This window comes from Rhynchophorus ferrugineus, unplaced genomic scaffold, assembly GCF_030347505.1.
Source record: "Rhynchophorus ferrugineus isolate W39M unplaced genomic scaffold, kcgeb_rfMv2 rfM4, whole genome shotgun sequence".
NCBI classification, from domain to species: Eukaryota; Metazoa; Arthropoda; class Insecta; order Coleoptera; family Curculionidae; genus Rhynchophorus; species Rhynchophorus ferrugineus.
The window spans coordinates 54,439,643-54,454,893 of NW_027472583.1; the positions used below are offsets into that span (position 1 = coordinate 54,439,643).

A 15,251-nucleotide genomic window follows, 5' to 3' on the forward strand; every position below is an offset into this window, starting at 1 on the left:
CCTATAAAATGTTCACAGGTCTCTAAATATCAGTTATTTAGTTTTAGAGGGAAAAACTAAACATGAAACAATGATACGTCAAAAATTTCCTTTAATTTGCTAATAAGGGTTGATTTCTTGATTCAGAGGGAATTATCAGGCCTCGAATGAATACTTTTATTAAACAGACGAATTCAAATATCGATGAATGTCGTATGAATGTCGAAAACTAGCACAGTATTAATATCCTGTGGAATCAATATCGATGCCACATCCACGTACGGATAGTGATCCATTAGGCATTTATCTCTGTACAAGTGTAAAAAAATGCCTTAAAAAGTTTCTCTTCATCAACGGTGAGTAATAGAAGATATTATAATGGGAGAAAAGTATTTAGGTTAGGGAATATTTGTCGGGCCTGTTTCAAAATGTTGTAAAACGCTTTCTCAGCAACTACAAATTACCGAATTTCAAACACGTAATGGACAATTGGTTGCAAAATTATAAAAATATTGGGTCACGTGTATCTCTCAAAATACATTATCGGCAATAACATCCCGATTTTTCTCGCAAAACTTGGCCGACACGACCGACGAGTCGATACCAAGGATTTTGGGACGAACGCCTAGTGAGTGTTTGTGTTGTTGAACCCTAATGCATAAAATATATCTGAAGTAGTCTAAAACCTCATTTAACCTCTATTAATTTATGATTTTAGTTATTTAGTTACTGTGTTACTATATTAGTGTTAGTAATTTCTAATACTAAAACTAATTTAAAACAAAACGGTAAATCTGGTAAATCTAACAGATGACAAGGAAATCCTATAAGAATTATTTTAGAATTAAATATATATATATATATATATATATATATATATATATATATATATATATATATATATATATATATTTATATATATAGTGAGAGGGAGGAAGAAAGAAATTAATAAATTAATTTTCCTAATGTTGTAGCATCGGTATATCATCTGCTGCTGAATATTTACGAAAATATTTCTAAAATTTACTGCTAAAGTTAAATATTGAAAGGGATAGCCCAAATTCTGGCCGGGATAAATAATAAGAAAAAAACGAGCATAACTCATGAAGACGTCCCAAAAATGTTAATAACGCCACCCATAAACAAACCCTTTACGTCGAGAAAAAATAAACTGAAACGACCCTTAATATCGTTAATTTATAGCGAAATTCTTTATTGCGTCAGTAAGGAATCTCGTTTCCCCATATAGAAAAATACAACAAATACAACACTATTTTTTAGACAATAAATTTAAAAGGAAACCCATAAAGATAAATCTCCTGGGCGTTTTTATGTCTGGTATCTATGAATAAGAAACATTTCCAGATACTAGAAGGAAACATATTTCCTTAAAAGGGCCCAGTTATAATATTTAACGGAAAACATGTTATGCCTTATGCAGATTTTATTATGTTTTGCTAGACCGTTTCCTGCTGGGGTGGGGACATTTAGCAAGATGGAGAGGGTGAGAAAACAGAGATTGGCTCTCCGATCTGGCTGATTACTTGTGCTGAATTGATATGTAATTGCTATTTTATGACTTGCTATTTTATTAAGTTTTGCCAGCTAAAAATGAGACTGAAAAAAGATCTTAACTACGAATATTGCGAACTTCAAAATATCAAAATTGTATTATAAATATTTTTCATCCCTTATACACAATATAACTGGTCATTAACAATAATTATCTAGTAATTTTTTCTTCCTTTTGTTTTAAAGTCCAGATCCAAATTTTCAGATGTACACTTTTGTGGAGAGATGTATATATTTGTTTTGTACGTAATTTTATTTTGTATATATTGGGCTTGTCTATATATAAATATATAAATAGATTTAGATAGGTATTAAGCTAAATTGGGGGTATATAGTAGAATATAAAAAACGTGTAGTAGATAGGTTAAATATGTATTTTGTTTATTTTTATTTACTTATTACAAGTATTATTATGTACACAGTTTATTTTAAAAGGTTTTTTTGTGTGAGAAATCCAAGATTATTTTTTAATTTTTAGTGAGTTCCTTATTTGTTTTTCCAAGTAGGTTTAATTTTTTTTAAATATTTTATTTCCCTTTTTAGTGTTAGATATTTACCCAATAAGTTACGCGGTTATTTTATTAAGTATTACAATGGATAGCCCAATTAAAAGTGCATTCCCTATGAGGAAAAATAGCAATAAAGGAACGATGATTAAAAATAAGGAACGTTTCAGGACCTGGGGTCTGCTACGTAATCTAGGTGATCTGACAAATTTTCCAACCAAACTAGAATAAAAAAAAACTTGCTGTCCCCGTTGAGAATAGAAACCGCGACCACCGCTTGTGAGCATAACATTCTTATCGTTATACCATACAAACAATTGCCTATTTTGCCTCATATCATAAGTTTAGCGCTTAAAAAGCAAACTGAACTGAATTATACATAAACAGATCCTTATTGGTTCCAATGGGACCACATTGGAAGTGCACTCTTTCAAATAAAAATAATTTTTTTGCCCCACAATTTACGGAGTCGGCGAACGTACATTAAAAAAATATACAGCCGAATATGGACCCTCCTTCTTTTTCGAAGTCGCTTAATTAGTTAAAAAGCGTCTCACTTGATCTCTTGAACCTTCGGGTAAGTTATCGAGTAGTTGTAGTTCATCAACGTTTCTCTATTGATCAACGTAATCTTTCATGGTGTTCCTTCACACTTTTTTATTTCTTGACTAACCATGGACCTTAGTGGACGTCCTCATTTCTAAATTATGGTAAACTTTGCTTTAGTAAGTCATCATGTTATCATTAAATTTTTTTATTTGTTATTGAATACTGTAGGTCTCCATTACTTTCATATTTGTATGTATAATATTGTCTGTAACTGTATCCAAGTAAACACTTTTGAACCTCATACAAAGTTCTACCAGTTTTCTTTGTAACATGTTATTTTCACCTAACTTAATCTCTTTCATCGCCCATTTCATTTTACCCAACTCTCAGACAATTTATGGATGACATTCCGAAATTGGCAAAATGCTGGAATTTTTCTGCTGGATGTATTTGTTTATAAATTGGAAATTGGAATCAGGTACCAACATTATAAATGCGTATCTCAAAAGAAGCTTGCCATATCGTAACAAGGAATCAGGGCATTATAAATATTAAAATGAAGGAAAACTTAGTTGTCGATAGAAGAAAAAATCTTCTGGATATCTCAAGCAGATTGGACACAGTTATTGAAATAAACTTGGGAAAATATATCTCGCCAAAACAAATATATGTAGTATTATTAAAATACAGTTTAAATACAAGCGGCGTTATTAACCACACCTGCTTTAAAATAAACGGAATCATATTTGTACCCCTATATACTTGCATATTCTCTGTAATAGTAGTCACCAATCTTAATATTATCAATAACAAATAGGCAAGAGAACGAGAAAGTCTAAAAACAAATAGAAAATCCAATAACGAGTAAAGTAATCGAATGATAGTTTTATTTGATATTATGCACTTTATCAATAATTAGCTAAATTGAAATGCACTGGCTGTAAAGGAAACATTTATCCTGAATAATATAAATATATAATAGTATTGTGTTGGATTTGCATATGTCATTTATTTGTGAAAAGCCGCATACAAATTAAAGCTAATTTCAATATATTTATTCTACGCAGGGTTAAAACAATTTCCAATTACAATGTAATGTATGAAATATAAACAGTTGATACACTTTACATGGATAATCCTTTTAATAACAAACCATCGATATATTGGATATAATGTGTTGTTTAACACAATTCTTATGCGATAGATGATGACATTTTATATTTTATATTTAACATTTTATTATTTGACATTTTATATTTAAGACTTATTGGATGAAAATCTAGATCAAACTAGTTCATGAATTAATTGTTTTCAGATATTTGCAGGCAAAAGGGATACTTTAAAAGAAGAGGCAATTGATACCACGCGAATTGACTAAAACTGTTACTGTTTAAAGCGTCCACCCTACATTTAACGGAACCAAATCGACGTAGTTTAGTATCAGTTTCTAAATATCAAACAATACTATTGAACGAAACTATTAATAGTTGAATTGATGCAATTATCTGGCCATATTATTGGGAAATTTCTTCCCAGTGAGCATTCTTTTGTGATTTGAAAACAGGAAACAGTCGCTGGGGGCCAGATCTGGAGAATACACCGGATGAGGAAGCAATTCGAAGACCAATTCATGAATTTTTTCCATCGTTTTCCCTGACTTGTGACACGGTGCATTATCTTGGTGAAGCAGCACTTTCTTTTAATTTTTCGAGGTTTCGTTCTTCAAACGGTCCAATAACGCTATGTAACAGTTCATCTTCAAACACTGCTCCCAATCATCAACTGGTCGTTGTTTTTGGTTAAAAGTGAGCTGGCGCGACACCCACTTTACACAGGGCTTTCTTATACCCAAATATTCGTGAATAATATGATTTACACGTTCAGTTGATATCTTTAGAGTGACTGCTATTTCATTCAATTTCAATTTACGGTAATTCAAAATTGTTTTGTGGATTTTATAAATGTTTTCGTCGGTAACAACCTCTTTTCGGCGTCCACTGCGTTCACCGCCTTCGGTGCTCATTTCACCACATCTAAATTTAGCATACCGATCCTTAATGATTGATTTTCCTGGGACAGTGTCAGGAAACTCTGCGTCAAGCCAAGTTTTTGCTTCAACTGTATTTTTCCCCCTTCAATCTTTTATCAACAAGCGGAATTACTTTTTATCAATTTTTCCACAATAACATAATTTGCTTCACTCAAAATGCTATAATTAACAAACTAATGAACCGACAGCTGTCAAATTTATACATGTATCCTTGGAGGTTTAAGGCTAACTAAAAAACATATGGATTTAATTCTAGTAGCGCCATCTATGGACATTTCAATTCACCTGTTATGTTTAAAGCTGTTATTAAATTTTATATCATTAATATTTAAAAAATATATTATATGTAGTAAAAAAAACTCACCGTTTCTCTAGTTGTCTTCATTTGAGTACTACCCTTCCACCAAGTAACGGTAGGTTCCGGTCTGGAGCCAACAACTTCGCACTCCAATTCATAGGTTTGCTCGGCCGATAATGGCTTGTTTTCGCTTCGTAACTTCACCCATAGGGGTCGCACTGAAACAAGATATATTGAAGTTAGATAATATATTGTATCTTATGCATTATGACAAGAAATCTTAGAAATTCAGTATGTTTTATGTATAACTATACGTCTAAGGGAAGGTCACTAATTATTTTATTCTGTGATAGCTTTTTACTTAGTTGAAGAAAGTAATGCAAATATATTAAAAAGGAACAAAAATTAAATATATTTAAAAAAGCAAACATTAAGGTTCTATTTATAAATAAAAAAAATGTTAGAATAACACTGAAATCAATTTCAATCTGCTTTTGAAAACTAATTGAAAATAATATTAATAATAATAATACTAATTGGAAACTAATTGAAAAATACCTGTGGTAACTGCGTGTTAAAAAATGTATTTTACTATGGTAGGCCTGGAACTTTTTAATTAACCTGTTGTATAAAGCCGAACATAGAACCTCCTCCTTTTGTTGAAGTCGGTTAAAAAAATCGGGTTCTGTGCGTGAGTTAACAACATAATTGCCCAAGTTTTCGGTATATCCGTTTCACCATGAAGAACAATTATACTCAATCGACGAGCGAATCTCGACACAGGCTATTAATCTCATTTAGGTCCAATATCCGATGTACAATTAATTTATCAAGTATTAAAACTAACAACAACAACAACATTATATCCGCCTCGCACCGATCATAAATCACCATTATGGAATCTGATCAGACCTATTTGTTATTGGATTAATTTTTAATTGTACCTGTTTTACTACTTCGGCTTGATTAAAATCGTAAAGGGCTAGAAAGCGAGAGCGTAATCAATTTGGCGAAAACGGGGCCCCGTTGTTTTTGGAGAAGAGTAAAAAATTATTTCCTCCGTTTTATATTCGATAATTAATGATGATTGGAGTTACTATATTTCGGCGCTAATTAGGTTTTTTGTTTCGTATTTGTCTTTAGAACTACGTTAAATGACGCGGAGCCAGTTGTAGTAACGGTGGGAGATTTTGGTCTACTGTATCCCGTGACCTATTCTATATTTTGTCTATTTTGTTTTTGTGTAGTTATAGGCAAGATGATTATTTTTGACAAACTACTTTATAACAATTCTATTTATTTACTTTACCCGGAATAAAAGGTAGTTCTGCAAAAAAAAATGGATTCAAAAGAAACATTGATATCTTAAATAGTTAATAATTAACGTAATTAGAGATCGGTAAAAACTCTGTAAAAAGTTCTCGTTCTAAGGTAGAAAAATGTTAGAGAAATATGATTAAAACTTGCAAGCTGCGATGATATAGTGTGAACATTCTAATGTTTATTATTTACTATTTTAAGTACCTTTGATTATGTGTAAAGTATAATTAATATAACATAGAGATTTGTTTCCTTTCTTATGTACATGAATCTCTAATAATTTTGTTCTTGCCGGCTTGGTGGCGCAGTGGTAAAAGCGATGGGACGGTCCTCATACTGTTGCGATAGCCGTGAGTTCGAATCCTGCTGGGCCGTGGTCGTAAATTTATGTTTGTAATTGTTTAATAATTGCGAATGTTCTAGGCAAGAGTGCAACAAGGAATATGATCCCAGTCACGCCAGTAACCAGGATGGGTAAGACCGGGTGCCTTCCGGGATGATTTCTAAAGTTGGTCACTCGCCACTCGGAAGGCTTAATGCTGAGGTCCGCGGTTCGGAGCCCACGTTAAACTTTAGGCCCAGTCCCGATAAACTCATAGTTGGTAAACGGAGACTTTAAAATATAAAAAAAATGTTCTTTTTTCATATACCAAATTATATATATTATAAGAAAATTATATAACTTATAAAATTGTATTTATTATAATATAATATTTTTAGTTACACCAGTGTGAATGGACATCTATTTCTGTGAGATTTAAATGCCAAGCAGACAGAAGAAAATGAATTTATACATTAATTCAATCAGCATTCATTGTTGTTAAAAATGAGTAATAATGAGCATGGTGGGTGTGGTACAGTATACATGAGTTTTTATATTACATACAAACGATGTATGAATTCACATATTGTCACTGTCAATTGTCACAACTAGAGGAAAAAGGACTTAGCAGAAATTTAGTTTAAACATTCATATGGGAACTTAATATGTTAAAGTAGGTATAACAAAGATTTTGTGAAACACTTGATGGAGTATAATTGATAGAAATATACGAGCTTATAAATGTGTATGGCATAATTAAAATAAAGTTATAATTACAATTTGTGCACTGAATTTAATCAAATATTACAAGGTAATTTGATACAATATTGAATAATCTTTCATCCCACAGAGTTGCTAAGAGTTTAAGAAAATCGCAATATCAAATGAATATGATTTAAAGTATTTTTGTGTTGTAGTAAATGTCAATTATGTAATATGAATATTTTAGTAGCCTGGTGCAATAACTTTGCATCTGTATTTTCAAACTATCTATCTAGCTCTATCATAAAATATTTCAGTTAATCGATATAATCGATACGAGTGTCTTGTTTATTATTAGATCTTTGCATGCATTTTGATTATCCATAACTATTTTCAAAAATTATCACTGTAAATAGCTATTGAACAACTTAACATTATTATTAAATTCTGTTGTTTTCCATTATATATTATTGAGTTACTCAGTGTATGCTGAACCATGGTATGCCTAAAATCAAATTTTTTGCCTTGAAGAAAGTATACTAGGTCGAGGCTCATCAGAAACTTTTAAAAACTTATGCTGCTCTGTTATATTTTAATTGTCGATTTTGGTTTTCGTTTCCAAAGGATGACCTGAAGGAATAAAAGGAACAAAAGGACAGTCTGATTGGACGAAAACCTAACTCAAAGTCTTGAGGTACTTTCAGTTAGCTCAGCAATTAATTTTAATTCATCAGAGAGTAAAAATAGCTGTTGTTTAAAATAAACGAAAATTTATCATTCATTTCCAAGTGTTTCGATATAAAATTCATTGATTGTCAAGCAAGAAAAGAATAATTTCATTATTTGACGATGAAATGAAGGTCTACTTCGACAACATCAAGCATAATCCCTTCACTTTGACATCGTTGGGGAATTTTCATGGTCTCGTTGTGCATATAGTAGGATGAGCAAGATGTAGTGTTCTACGAGTTGCTAAAATCGAATGAAACTGTTAAAATTGAACTGCATCAATTGAAAAATTGGATAACGAACCAAACGCTGCAAACAAACCAAAAAGCGTTTTGAAGGCGACATTGTGCGCAGTTTGAACAGGAAGTTCTGCCACGTATATATATAGAAGCAGAAAAGAAAATTATTCTTTCTCTGCCCCTTGTAACGGTACCACTTCCACAGCGCTTCCATACTTCCTTAACCTAACCTAATATCCTGTCCATTCTCTCAGCGAATATATATGTAATATTTAACACATAAAAAAAAGATTTTATTCAGCCGATATTTTCTGTTCCCTTGCCAATTCCTGACACAGAAATATAAGTGAGTGTTGCGATAAACAACAACGTCGGTAGCTAGGCATTCCGACCGACAAGACGAACATTCCTACAATTAGTGACCCCGAAGTGACCGAAGTGCCAGCTCAACACGATCATCTCGATAGGTGTTCAACACGTTCATGAATCGATAGCGCGAGAAATCCATCGCCAACACATGGTCGGCGTTATTCCATGAGACTAGCGCGATGAACGAAGGCCACAGAAGCCCATCATGTATAATATTAAGGCATGAACACCCTTGCATCAGGAAACAGGACACCACACTTATAGGTACCCTAAAACAAATCGTAACGCCCCAAGAAGAACTACGTCCTGCTACTCCTTCGATGGCAGCTGATCGCCTAAAACTCCTGTTAAGGTTGGATCACCGTACCATAAGCAGTCCCTGGGAGATTGATTGCGTGATTGAGTGTGCTCAAGAACCTGCACCACGTGCAGATACGTTCCACAGCAGCTCCACTAGGAGGGCGTGATGTAGCAACCGCTACAACTCTTTAGGGCACAATTATTACAATTACATCAAATTTAAAAGTTGCCAACGCTGATGGATTAGTGCCATGCGGTTCCCGGCTATAAAAGACCATCACGACGACGCCTCTCTCTCTTTTTTCCTAACCGATGGCTTCGTCGCGCAATATATAACACTTACTAATTAAATAGAAATGTAGAAACGACATAAACCACAAAGCCTTATTAAAATCGAACTTCGAAAACTTTTTTTTCTATTTTTACTAACAGGAAAAATTCTATAAATTATTCCTGTTAGTAAAACATTATATCTTGAAAAATTCACAGTGTTATTATTAGTTCGTAAATATATTTTAAATTATAAAGTTCACGTCCTTCGTAATGTGGAAAAAAAAAAGATTCAATAGCTGTGACAATCCTTGAAAGCTACTTAAAGTAAAATAGAAATATCATTTGCGCTTAAATTTTTTCTCGTTTAAAATTCACAAACATACTGTACCACCGAATTAAAACTAACGACTAGAAATACCTAAAAAATAAGCTTAGATACACAATTCCGTGGTAGATGTTCATTTTAGTATAACGACTGGTACTTATATACGAAAAGTTCCGAAGCGGGATAAATGTTTCGGTCATTTCGAGAACAAATAGCGCGAAATAAAGGCAAAAGCAGGACCATCATTGTACGGTTTTATTGCGCACTAAGCGTGAACGTCGAAGTCTTTATAAATTTCCCAAAAATATCTGTCTGATACTGATTTGTGCGGTCTTTACTCGACTGGATGCTTAGCCAGACTGTCCGGTGCAATAATTCCCCAAGGAAACGGGCCATATTTCCCAGTAGCGGCGTATTGCTTTATAAATTTCGATTTTAAATGCTGTTTGACTCAAAGGACCATTAAGTTTACGATTTGAGATGCGGCTAGGTATTTACTAGCATCAGATTAACTCGAACTTAGGGGATCCCGGTAGTAAGTGGTAGAGCTTATTAAGATTTAATTGGAAACGTATTCGAACTTATTATATTAGGTTGTTCAATAGGTTGGACATTTCCATGAACGATTGTTAAAAAATATAAGGGGTGTAACCGTTTAACGAAAGATGGCGCTAGAATTATACCGGGGATGCAAATGGTGAACAGGTCGCGAACTTTGATACGTCAAAGTAACACATTAGTCCATAATTCCTCGTCCTTACAGTCATAGAGAAATAGAGATTTAACTTTATAGGAAATTTTGGGGAAACGTTTCGGGACCTCCAATATGTCGCTACGTTTAACATATTACTTGTTTTATTCGCTATGCTAAGAACCGCGACGGGGTCTGATTACAAACATGTAACAGTGTGATTAGCTTTTCATAACGTTTACGGATTAAATTATTATTATCTTTTGTTAGTACATACAAGGCGATAGTTGAAATGCATTATCATTCTAAGAAGTGTTGTGTGCCCGGTTGCACAGATGGTAAGGAAATGTATTATCGTTTTCTATTAGAAAGGTATCCGGCGATTTTTAAAAAATGGGTAGAAAACATTAAACATCCTAAACATGGGTTAAACATGAAACAGATTTATGATCGTTACCGTGTGTGTCATAGACATTTTTCTGATACATTTAAATGTGACTATAAGTACTTATGAACAATTTTGTGATTGTGAAAATAATACCACGCGCCCAAGTGGCTTAATTACCACTAATTTCTAAACTGTGTTGCTATATTTGTAGTGCCTATTTCCATCGTTTCAAGCCTACTGCGTTCGAAGCAAATATCATCGACATTTAAACAAACTCCAGAAGGTAATGGTAAAGTTTGTATTAATTCAGCCAATACCCCCCTTTCTGCTCATTCTTACAGCTAATTACTTGACTCTGTAACTTCAGTTCTAGATGTTCCTGTAAGAGCAAATAAATTTTTACGTTGTACCGTAATGTACATCTCAGGTTATTTATTAAAACTTTTGAATAAAGAAATTAAATGTGATTTTTATTTACATACAATTATGAATAAATCACAACCCACAAATTTATTCTGATTTTAGAGGCAAAGCAATATCGCGTGCCCCAGGCTCCAACAAAATTGTTTTATTATACTCTCAGTAGGTCCTTGAGCTATGCCTTTAATTTTATTGAGCGATTTTGCCACGTCGATAATATATCAAAATTTTTATTATTTTTATTACCCTTCAATTGTACAATCCATAATGATCTTTCTGATGAAATATTTAAAGTAAAAAAAGATGTGTATATAATCTTGAGTAAAATAGGTGAACAAAATATTAAGAAGGAAAGACTCAAAGTTTGCTTTCAGTATAAGAAAACAAAAGACAGAACTGTGATAGAAACTATTAAATTGATGGCACTAAACAAATATGAAAAATTATAATTTTTATTTGCAATGCAGCAAAGCTTTTTGTTTATTAATTAAAAATTAAGATGACATCAAGGCTGTCACTTGCCAAACATTACTAATGAGTCAAATGTCTTCACAGTAAAATATTTTTCTTACAGGTGCCTATAATGGCGATTTAAATTGACCAATCAGATTATTTGAATGGCCAATTGTGACGTCCTCTGAATGTTGGGCAAAGCGAAACTTTGCGCCAGAGTCACTAATTGAGTTGCATCTCTATTACTCTATGATACAGTTCAGTTAGTTCTCCTCGGTATAGCCCGTTCAATAAATCTGTGAACTCACGCCATCTAAATACATAAGGTCAACACATCCCAATGTAAATTATACGGTCACAATAGTTTATAAATTAGGGTTGTGTTTTGCTGTATTTACACTAAACTCTCTTCCACACCACCCATGATGAAAAATTCTAGGCGCGTTTTTCATGTAGTGGTATCCCTGGAGGTCTAATCCAGTTAATTAAAGATTGTATGTACAAGCAGTGTATTTTACTTTCAATAGACAGTGTATTTACTTGTGTTTGGTTCTTGTTTAGTTCGTTACAGTTTAACAATTCATTCTGATATCACTTTATTACTCCTGAGCCTCCTCTGTTAATACCTGTGTCTGCCTTTCTTGATAAAACTAAATTTAATCAATGTATTTTCCCTAAATAATTTGTGATATCCGCAAAAGAGTTGGTATTGTCTCTCCTCATATATTCCTTATTATTGCAATAAGCATAATATTTGTTAGCATTAGTACTCTCTAACGCCTGGTTGCCGTTGCACCTAAGAAATATATGACTGAAAACCGACTTTCGTCTAACCTTTTGACAGAAGTAAAGCAAGAAGGCATTGTGGAGGCTTGATAGAAATATATGAAATAATAAAATTGACTTTAATGCTTTTCAAAAACTTAATATTGAGTGTATTGGATACGACATGAAAATTTAAAAAACAAAAATTGCTTTTTACCGGGTATGAACTTTACGAGGGTATATCCCTAAAAACGTATTTAATGTATGATATATATGTATGTGCAATCAAAGGGCGGAATTTTCGCTTGTATTCGTTGTTAATAATTTATAAGAAAAATAAAGTATGTTCTATCATGTAAATTACACATATAAAAGGGAGAAAATATGGAAAACGTACATTGTACGCGAAATATAATTCGAAAAGCACGGTTTGTTGTTTTAAATTTTCGCATTTTTGCAATAGCTAAAACATTCCTTTACCACATTCATTACATTACATTCTAAAACAAAATACGAATACTCGAAATTAAAAATATATGTTATTAATACCAGATATAAACATTTCTATAGCTATACCCGGCATATTTTCGCAGATATTCCGAATATGTATACAAATATTGATATCGAATCCATTTGTTTTTCACACTTTTTATTAAAAACTCTATATATCGTATTTATATAAAGTACAAAGCGTGTATTTTTAGATGTTTTTGTTTAATTATTTTTTGTCTTTATTGAATATGGATTACGATTATGTAAAGAATCTCGTAAAAAATGGCTCTGATACAGGGGATAGACAAAATAATATGAACACCATTCAATGTGGTACGTTTTGTTACATGTGATACTGTTTTCATGTAAATAGTCCGACATGAACATACCGAATTACATGCAATATATATTCAGTAGTTCCGCAGGGTGTCCATTATATGTACTATATCTTATGCAAACAGCTGATCTACCTACAATAAAATAACTACTATGGCAACATACTCATAGACAACACGGCAGACTTAGTCTCTCATGAAAATCCAGCCATATCATCAATTTGCCTATAAACACACATAAATCAAATACAAATTTGGATGAAAAAATGGTATATAAAAGTCTGTAGTCTGTGCCCACCAGTCTGTAGTAATAATTGTCAATTTTCGCAAGCAGAAGATGCTAAATAGCTTGGTATGCACCTAGATCGACGTCTTTACTTGGAAGATCACATACTCGCCAAATGAAAACAACTTGGATTTAAACTCTACCAATTATATTGGCTTATCGGGCGCAAATCAAAGTAATCATTTAGTAACAAGATATTATTGTATAAATCTATACTCAAGTCTATTTGGCCATATGGAATCCAACTAAGGGGAACTACTAGCAAGTCTAATATATCCATCATAGAGCAGTTCCGAAATAAAGCATTGCCTGCCATTGTCGATGCTCCATACTATGTTTCAAATGAAGTGATATAAGGCGATATTCCCCTAGAACCAATTACGAGTGTAATTCAACGTATTTGTGTGAAGTACTTCGAAAGACTATCAGTGCAAGCTAATATATTGCAAAAAATATGTGCGTAGACTAAAACGTCTAAAACTATCCAATATTATTATTGGACAAATATAGACTTTAAAATTAGCTTTAAAATAAGTATAAATAATTAAAATGGTAATAATTGGTACAGGAGGTCACTTAATAAAGTGATTTTCCACATGTCATGTATTTATAATATAAATATAACAAATACATATTTGCATCGAACATCGAATTTTGACAAATGGGCTGATTATAAACAGAAAATTATAGAACAGAATTCGGTAAGTCACAATCATCAACAAACAGCAGAACTAAATAATTGTAGAGGAAGCTATAAAAAAAACCGTAAAAGTACCCTAACAAACTAATTTTAATTTCATGAGATTTTCGATTTGTTTATGCACCATTGTGTTATGCCTCGGTTGTATGTCAAATCATTTTGTAATATTTTTTGAATGTCAAACAAACGTAGTCCAAAATGGAGCTGTTTAGCCAAGGAAAACACCAATATGAAAAGGTTTGTTTGCTCAATATTACGCAGTGAATTCTTTCTCCCACTATCGATCGTTTCAAATAGTTTGGGCATGATGGTTGCCTTACAGGAAGTGAAAGAGTACGCACCGCCAACACTTCATGTTAACCGTAAGGTCATCAAGAAGCTAGTGTAGCAAAATTCGAAAATCAAAAGAAAAATCGCCCGTGAGACTGGAATGAGCAAGTCGTTTATTCATCGAATAACTAAAAAAAAGAAATATTACTCCACAAGAAGTTCAGCTTCTCGCAGATAAAAATTAGCGGGTACGGCTCGAAAGATGTCACCAAGTCAAGCGTCGTGTCACTGCTCAATGATGGGAGCGCATCCTCCTGAAGCTGTTCACCGTTGAGCAAGCGCAGAACCACCAAAACGACAGTTCATCATGGCGCCATCACCAAGACCTGTTTTGAAGATAAAGGGGTCAAAATCAATCAGAAAGTGTATGGACTAGAGCATGTAATCCATTTTAAAGGCCAGGGCTTTTGCTACACTCTACAAAAGTTTGGAGTCAATCGCTGCGTCAAAAATGGGACCGATTTTCGTCAGAAGACCTGCGGCCTGCTTTTCCGAAAATCTCGAGTCACCTTTAAACCTGTGTATCGTCTCGGGAGGGGATCACAAATCGGCTGATTATATTATTGCTAAAGTTCCATGTCATTATAATTCATTGTTGTTTTGCCAAATTTATTTGATTTAATAAAATTATCTTTTAAAATGTTTCATACAGTTTCTTTGACAACCTATTAATTTCTAGTCAAAAAACTAAAGTTTTGGTGGAGTTAGATTTAATATTAGTTGAGCTATTATGGTTAAAATCTGGCTATCGACAATGAATGACACCAAATTAAGTTTGGAAGAAAGCTTCTTTGGAATGTCTTCCCAGAACCTTTCAAGTTTATCGCATATCGCCTCTTGTGACTATACCACTTCACA

At 33.0% G+C, this 15,251-nt stretch overlaps 1 protein-coding gene and 1 long non-coding RNA gene across 4 annotated transcripts in view; one reads left to right on the forward strand and one right to left on the reverse strand.

Moving 5' to 3' along the window:
• LOC143196284 (nephrin) overlaps positions 1-15,251 on the reverse strand; it is a 360,346-nt gene that overhangs the window by 119,989 nt on the left and 225,106 nt on the right. Inside the window, exon 5 of the mRNA XM_076403953.1 lies at positions 5,021-5,172. Coding sequence (XP_076260068.1) covers positions 5,021-5,172 — 152 coding nt within the window. The remainder of the gene's footprint in view (positions 1-5,020; positions 5,173-15,251) is intronic.
• LOC143196286 (uncharacterized) lies at positions 193-7,335 on the forward strand. 3 transcript variants are annotated; one of them, XR_013005724.1, is made up of 3 exons: positions 193-335; positions 6,698-6,876; positions 6,995-7,335. It is a non-coding gene; the product is annotated as an uncharacterized LOC143196286 (long non-coding RNA). The 3 variants fall into 3 exon arrangements; XR_013005723.1 differs by having other exon boundaries at positions 6,698-7,335; XR_013005725.1 differs by having other exon boundaries at positions 199-335; positions 6,583-7,335.